This window comes from Echinops telfairi, unplaced genomic scaffold (genome assembly GCF_000313985.2).
Source record: "Echinops telfairi isolate 266 unplaced genomic scaffold, ASM31398v2 ScPeMD7_3533;HRSCAF=4204_0, whole genome shotgun sequence".
Classification (NCBI taxonomy): Eukaryota; Metazoa; Chordata; class Mammalia; order Afrosoricida; family Tenrecidae; genus Echinops; species Echinops telfairi.
Window position 1 is genome coordinate 39,760,845 of NW_022107431.1, and position 7,936 is coordinate 39,768,780.

At 45.2% G+C, this 7,936-nt stretch overlaps 1 protein-coding gene across 4 annotated transcripts in view; it reads right to left on the reverse strand.

Annotated features, from left to right (window-relative positions):
• Positions 1-7,936, reverse strand: part of PPIL6 (peptidylprolyl isomerase like 6) — a 40,629-nt gene that overhangs the window by 19,699 nt on the left and 12,994 nt on the right. For 3 of the 4 annotated variants that reach the window (XM_013004469.2, XM_045294455.1, XM_045294454.1), the window contains exons 2-4: positions 7,424-7,612; positions 2,525-2,587; positions 2,283-2,430 (exon numbers count right to left, since the gene is read on the reverse strand). In XM_013004469.2, coding sequence (XP_012859923.2) covers positions 2,283-2,430; positions 2,525-2,587; positions 7,424-7,612 — 400 coding nt within the window. The remainder of the gene's footprint in view (positions 1-2,282; positions 2,431-2,524; positions 2,588-7,423; positions 7,613-7,936) is intronic. The other variant, XM_045294453.1, reaches the window with a different exon arrangement.

A 7,936-nucleotide genomic window follows, 5' to 3' on the forward strand; every position in this document is an offset into this window, starting at 1 on the left:
CTGTAAACTATTCTCAATATGATTGCCTCACTGCTAGAAAACATGACCTAACAACTCTCCATTTTACTATTTGGGACTATTACCATAAATAAGCAAGCAAATCGACAAAACTGCCCTACGTCTCTCAACCTGCTCCTGGGAAGTCCAGCAAAAAACAACCCTAGCACATGACCCCCATACCGGTCCCCTAAGAACTGCTCTCGTACAAACCAGCAGAAAACTTACAGTACCCAAATGCTGAACAGTCTAAACACTCGCCGACGGGGAATTAGTTACCCGGGCATAGATAACAGGATGGAAACGCGGGCTTTCTGAAGGCTGAGAGGGCTGCCAAGGACTGCATGGAGACACTGAAGTTGGATAGTACCTGTTGTGCTGACTCCTTTGGGGGCAGGCAAGTGGGGAGAGAGTAGCTTTAAGTGTAAGATGCTTGGGGTAAACTTACATGGGTTTTCTCAGTGACCTCAGAATGTTTCACATCACAGAAAAAAAAATCAACCTCACCAATCTAAGCCTTACGTCATCAAGTTCAAGCAAATCTCCCGCCCTCAACCATCTTTCAATTACTGTCCGGTTGCTCCCGATGGAACATCTCCCCAAGGCCACCAAATTGAGTTTTGCACCATTCAGTTGACACCAAAAGAAATGAAGAAATGGCCCACAAAGCAAGCAAAAATGAAAACCAAGATATGTTGGGTCTTACTTCTATAACAATGCATCTAGCCTTCAATTAGTTGGGTGAGAAATGTATTATATATTTAAACAAAGCATTTCAAATTATATTTTAAATTTTAGAAATAGTATTCCACCTTTCTATGTTACTTTTTCTTTCAGAATCTTCCTAGCATATTTTAAATTTAATTTCATATCAGGGCTTATTTTTTTAAAGTAAAAATACCTTCATTTACCATCTGGCCATTTAAAAAAAATTTTTTTTATTTAAAGATTTTATTAGGGGCTCTTACAGCTCTTATCACAATCCATACATACATCAATCGTGTAAAGCACATTTGTACATTCATTGCCCTCATCATTCTCAAAACATTTCCTCTGCACTTAAGCCGCTGGCGTCAGCTCCTTTCTTCCTCCTCCCTCGCTGCTCCCACCTCCCTCATGAATAATTTATAAATTGTTTTGTCATATCTTACACTGTCCAACATCTCCCTTCACCCACTTTTCTGTTGTCCATCCTCCAGGGAGGAGGTTATATGTAGATCCTTGTAATCAGTTCCTCCCTTTCCTCCCCACCCTCACAGTATCACCACTCTCACCACTGGTCCTTGAAGGGATCATCCGCCATGGATTCCCTGTGTTTCCAGTTCCTATCTGTACCAGTGTACATCCTCTGGTCTAGCCAGATTTGTAAGGTAGAATTGGGATCATGATAGTGAGGTAGCGGTGGGGAGGGAAGCATTAAAGAACTACAGGAAAGTTGTATGTTTTATCGGTGCTATACTGCACCAACTGGCTTGTCTCCTCCCAGTGATCCTTCATAAGGGGATGTCCAATTGCCTACAGATGGGCTTTGGGTCTCCACTCTGCACTCCCCCTCATTCACAATGATTTTTTTGTTCTGATGATGCCTGATACCTGATCCCTTCATCACCTTGTGATCACACAGGCTGGTGTGCTTCTTCCATGAGGGCTTTGTTGTTTCTGAGCAAGATGGCCACTCATTTACCTTAAAGTCTTTAAGACCCTGGCCTAGATGCTATATCTTTTGATAGCCATGCTACATCAGCTTTCTTCACCACATTTGCTTATGCACTGCTTTGTCTTCAGCGATTGTGTGGGGAAGGTGAGCATCATGAAATGCCAGTTTAATAGAACAAAGTGTTCTTGCGTTGAAGGAGTACTTGAGTGGAGGCCCAATGTCCATCTGCTACCTTAATACTAAACCTATACATATATGCACATAGATCTATTTCCACATCCTCATATACAAATATATTTACATATGTACATCTGGCTATATCTTTTTAACATTACCTGTAGTTGCGTATGACTTTCACAAAGATCAACAAATAAGCCAATGGCTCTCAGTTTACGGGTTGTGACCCTTTTGGGGGTTGAACCACCCTTTCATAGAGGTCGCCTGATTCATAACAGTAGCAAAATTACAGTTATGAAGTAACAACAAAAATAGTTTTATGGCTGGGGGGTCACCACCACATGAGAACTGTATTAAAGGGTCGCGGCAGGAGAAAGGTTGAGAACCAATGCAGTAAGTTTTTTCACCTTCTCCTTTGATGCAGAAATTAGGCTGAAGATTTTAAGCTCACCTCCTCCTTGTATCCAAGCGTTCTGCACTAATCGATGGAAAATGGAACCTTTATAATGAAGTCTTAAGCCGCTTTCCGATATTCCAGCTGTTCCAGTGCACAGGACCTGAAAATTCTTACACGTTTTGGGACACATATCACAGTACAACTACAAAGTAAAGATAGGAGGTGTCAGCAATGAAGTATTTAACACTTTGACAGGAATTTTTCCAACTTATTAAGCAGTCACAAAACCCACTTACCTCAAAAATCAATCTTCCAATTGGATAATAATCAAGACCAATGTCAAAGAACACAAAGTTATGCTATTAAGAGTTTGGGAGCAAAACAAAACAAAAAAAGCACAGGTCAAAATCTCAACAAAGTTTTTGAAACAATTAAAAATATAAAGATACGTTTTCAGTGTGTATATAACTTAAAAATGACAACTGTGGACGTGTTATGATATGTGAATTTTATATCAATAAAACCATTTATATATATGGTTTTTTTTTCAGCAATAAGACTCCAACAGCAATACTAAAATGGATGGCTTAAAGACATTTCATTTTATATCAAGTCTTTACAACCTAAATAGTATACTTTTAAACTCTTCTGCGGTGCAACTTTGGATAACGCTGACTTATCCAACAAGACAGAACACGTGGCCCCATATCCCCAACTTGGCTGACTGAGTGGAAAGAACACTAGTCGGTCCCGTGGGGAAAGGACTGGTGGGACCTCTCTTTTCTTGCACCTTGGTTTGGGGGCAGAGATCCACAGTGAGCACAATGGAATTGGTTACTGTGTCCGGGATTTCCAGAGACAGCACTAAATGAGCTCACCAGAGCCAGGCGATAGCCTTCCTCAGTCGGGAAATAAGGCCACAACTTCCATGGAAGCTGTGAGACCAGGGGCGGGAAGTTATACTCCATCCTGTCCTCCTATCCACGCATGCCCCTGGCTCTTACTTTCAACTGCTATCCACTCTGGTAGAGACAGCTCACATTTCAAGTTTGTTTAAAGAAAAACAAAACCAACAAAACCCTCACTGTCATTGAGTTGACGCATGGTGAGCCTACAGGGCAGGGTAGAACGTGAGTTTCCAAGACTATCTCTCTACGGGAGTAGAAAGCCCCACCTTTCTCCTGCAGAGCAGCTGGTGGTTTTGAACTGTTGACCTTGCAATTAGCAGCCCAATGTGTAACCACTACACCAGGACTCTTCTCAAGGAAACAAATCCTTATTAAATGTATCCTTACATTATATGGCACTTTTTTCCCCCTCCATAAAAGACTACAATATTGTGCTACCCAGCATCCAGGAATGAACTACTACATCCGTATTCATTATAATTACTTTGTTGCCATATCTCTACTTCCGTAGTACAGGTTCTCGATTCTAAAAGGATTACAACTAGGGAATAGGAAGCATAATATAGGAAACGTCATAGGGTTGAGGAGGAAAAAAACAGGAAATGTTGGATGATTTATTGAGCATGTAAGGCCATTTAAGCATCATTAAACTTCCCTGTTGATCAACACCTTATCTTCATGGATCATTAAAAAATAGGCAGTTCTGAGGAAGAGCAAAAGAACACAAAACAAGGTTATGGCCTCGTCATGAAACAACAACAAACAACACACTGCTATGGATTCAATTCTGACTCATGGTGACCCTGTACGACAGGGTAGAACTCGCCCCTGTGGGTTTCCGAGACTCTCAACGGAGTAGAAAGCCTCATCTTTCTCCTGGGGAGTAGCTTGTGGTTTCACACTGGGCCTAGGCACTCTGCAAGCACAATTGCCCAGCATCTACTGCTATCGCCCAGTAAGTAAACGAGGCAGCCTCCGAGTAACTAAGTCCATAAGTGTTGGGGCACTGAATTATTTAATGCGGTTTCTAGTCAAAATCTCTGGCTACCACCAAACGATTTTCTCTTGCACGGGCCAGGCTCAGAAGGTGGGCAAGGCGCCAATGGCAAACACTCACAGGTGAATCCAAGCAGGATGTTATGAGTGCCCTCCGAGACGCAGGAGGGGGAACACATCCTGTAGTCCCCACATCTGGCTCTTGGCTCTGATTTCCCCAGCTTCAGGACAGCAGTGTGGAGAGATAGGACCCTTAGTACATATTCAACCTCCACCTTCTTGGGGCCAGCCTGTTAAATTTTCCCGACGGAAATCGGTACTGCGTGGAAATGGGATACCAATGCCGTAGCTCATGAATAGCTTTCACCTTGGGTAAAAGCAGCACCACAGCCGCTCCTCACCCGGGGGTGGGTTTTTGTCCCGTCCAGAAACCAAAGGTTGCTCATTCTCCTAGTCAGTTCTCTCTTTCCCAAACCACATTTCTCAGTGAGTCAGGGTCATTGCTGTGAGCTCCCCGCTTCTGACACCAATGGAACTAGTAATTTCCTTTATGAAAAGTAACAACACTGGGCCCAAATGCCCCACCTTTCCACTCTGCTCTGCCACTCTACCACGTCTGGCTTTCAGTGCACTAGCAGGGCCACGCAGAACGCACAGCGTAAAGGACAATGGCCCAGGTCTTGTGGGTGCTGGTAAATCCCAATCGAAGTTCAGACCATTGTCAGGAGGATCCTCCGCAGGCCCAGGGCCATGGAGGCGAGTAAAATCAGAGCCGAGAACCAGCCACCGACCTGAAGGCTGGGCTCTTGCTGGCAGTGAGCTGCTCCCTTCTGCGTCTGCTTCTCCGAGGGCTCATCCTACAAGCAGTGGGATGGCGCACTCACCGTAGCCTATGAGCAATTACTCACAGGCGAATCCTATCATAAGTCCCTGCCCCTGCTCTACGTTTGACCCAGCAAGAGAACTCTACTCTTTGTGTGTAAAGCTCAGAATGTCTTCTGGACTCCTGAGCCTCTATCCTCACAGCCAGTAATCAAGGCAGGCTTCCATTTTTCTCTGGCCTGCGCTGCTTATAGCAGCCTTACAAATGGCGGCTGGGCCAACAGCCTCTCCCTACTCCAGCCTGCTTCTGCATAGTCCTAAAAATTCCTTCCCAAAAAATGTAGAAGGATTATGTCAGACTCTTTTTAAAAAGTCCTGTAGGCTTCCTCTTGGATACAATCTAACTCCGTGGTTCCAATGAGCAGTAAGGCACCACCTGGCCGCCTCGACCTTTCTGTAGCGGAACTCTACAGGGGGTTAGTGGTGTGGTGGGCTAGGCATTCATAGAGCTATTAGCCACAGGTGGGTGGTTTGAACCCACCAGCTGCTCCTGGAGAAAGGTGAAACTGTCTTCTTCTTTAAAGTTTGAAAGTCTTAGAAATCCGAAAGGCCAGTACTATGCCACCCTAAAGGGTCATGATGAATCAGAAGGGGATTGATGGCAGTTAAGTTTGTGGGTGAGTCTTGAGACTGGGCACCCTTCTCATGTGGGGAACTTCCCACACCAACTTCTCCAGAATCCAAGGGGGCCAGACTCCTGCTATGACAGATGACCTGGTTGGGTTGACCAGGTGCTCCTGCCTGGGATGCATGATCTAGAAGGAGCAGGGCAAAGGCCCACAGAGAGCTGAGGGGTGATTCACAATGAAAGTAGCAACGCAAACCCAGGGCCTGCAGCGCTCCTGCCAGCATTCCAGCTGCACATGCCTAGGGTGTGATAGGACATGTTCTCCTAATTTTAAGCTTCCCTTGGCTCTCGCCTGTTTCCCAAAGCAGGCACTCCAACTTTCCTGGGAATTTTTACATAACCAATATCCCTTTTTAAAAAAAAAATCTTTTTATTGGGGACTTGTACAACTCATCACAATCCATACATCCATCCATTGTGTCAAGCACATTTGTACATTTGTTGCCATCATCATTCTCAAAACATTTGCTTTCTGCTTGAGCCCTTGGTATCAGCTCCTCATTTTCCCCCCTCTCTCCCTGCTCCCCAACCAATATCCTTTTAATGTGCCTTTTTGCCCTACATGAACCTGACCAATTTGGTATTGTTGGCACCAAGACTCTTAACCAATACCCTCATTGTGCCAGCCTCATTTCCCACTACTGTTGGCCTCTCTGTCGTCCCTTGCCATACTCCCAGACCACTGCTCCTTTGGAATGAACTGCGACGGCACATGAATTCCAGCCCCTACCCGCAGTTTCTAGTACTTCCAACATGCGTTGCTCTACAAGCAAACATTCACTGAGCACCTCTTGTGCTTCAGGTTCTCGGTTTGAGGCCGTGGTGAACCTGGGATGAAGAGACAAGGCCTGTGTCTTTGCACAGCTCGGGTTCTTGTAAGGGGTCACCCTATGGGCACAGGCCACCGTTTTGAGCCAAGGGTAGTTGTTCAACAGTGAGGTTCCTGAGCAAAATACCCGACGACTTTGACCTCTGCGCCCATCCCATCCGATGTCTGCCTCTTGATCCCTGGGGCCTCGTGCATCATGAGTGGAAACCTCCTCACTGCCCCAGCGTGTCTAGGCTGGCTCTCACCAGCGGTGCCACTCTTCTCAGTCACAAAGTCCAGTCTCTGATCGACTGGTTAAGATCAAAAGGGCAACACGGAGCCCAGGACAGAGGGTTAGGAATGGAAGCAGGAAACCCCGGGAGGAAGTGGGGTCCATGTTGGTAGATCGCAGGGATTGCAATGGATGAGTTGAAATAAAAATGTGCATCAATTGAATGTGAAACGGATGATCTTGGTAAACCTTCACCTACATCACAAGAAAAACGGGGTGGGGGAGTGCATTCTCTTAGGGCAAAAGCTCTCACCTAAGTGATGGGATGGAATAGGTAAAGCTATTTCATATTAAAGGGGAATGCATGCTAAACTTAATCTTCTCCAGGAGAATCTTTATATTTTAAGATGAATGATAGTGTGTGCAATCGTCAATGGAGGTGGGGATATTCTCCTGCAAAATACAGTTGGCTTTACACACCGCCAGGCCAAACCTTGCCACACTGCAAGTCTTTGGAACTAGATCACAAGGTCATTGAGGGCTGGAACCCAAGTCTCCCGGCCATTTGGAACCATTGTGTTAGATTATCATTAAGCCTAAAAACCAAACTCACTGCCATCAAGTCGATGCTGACCCAGAGTGACAGCACACCAGGAATATCAATAATGAGTGCTTAATCACCACAAAGGATCAAGGAGCCAATGGTGTCATTCAAATTTCTAAAACTCCATGTTCACTTGCCTTGGTATCTTTCAGGAATTTCGTGGAGTAATCCAGAGTCAGCGCCTCGTAAAGGGCAGGGGGCTTCACGTCAAGGACGTTCCACACCTTGTGTGCCCACCTCTGCAGCTCCAGGGCACCGCCCAGGAACTGGTCCTTCACGAAGCAGATCACGAAGGAGGAGTAGTCCCAGGTGTCGCCCCCCAGTTCCTGCAGAGAGAAAGGGCCAGGAGCCAGGAAAACAGAGCATGAGGCAGATGCAAGGAAGAAGCAGATGCAAGACTTGTTTGCCCGCAAGTCAGGGCCTGTCATCCACACAAGGATTTAACTTATCTGTTCCATAAAATCTCTCAGAATAATATTTGTCTTTTATAGAAAGAGCCGTCTTTTTTTAATTAGTTAATTTTTAATCATTTTATTAGGGGCTCATACAACGCTTATCACAATCCATACATACATCAATTGTGTAAAGCACATTTCTACATTCATTGCCCTCATCATTCTCAAAATATTTGCTCTCCACCCAAGCCCCTG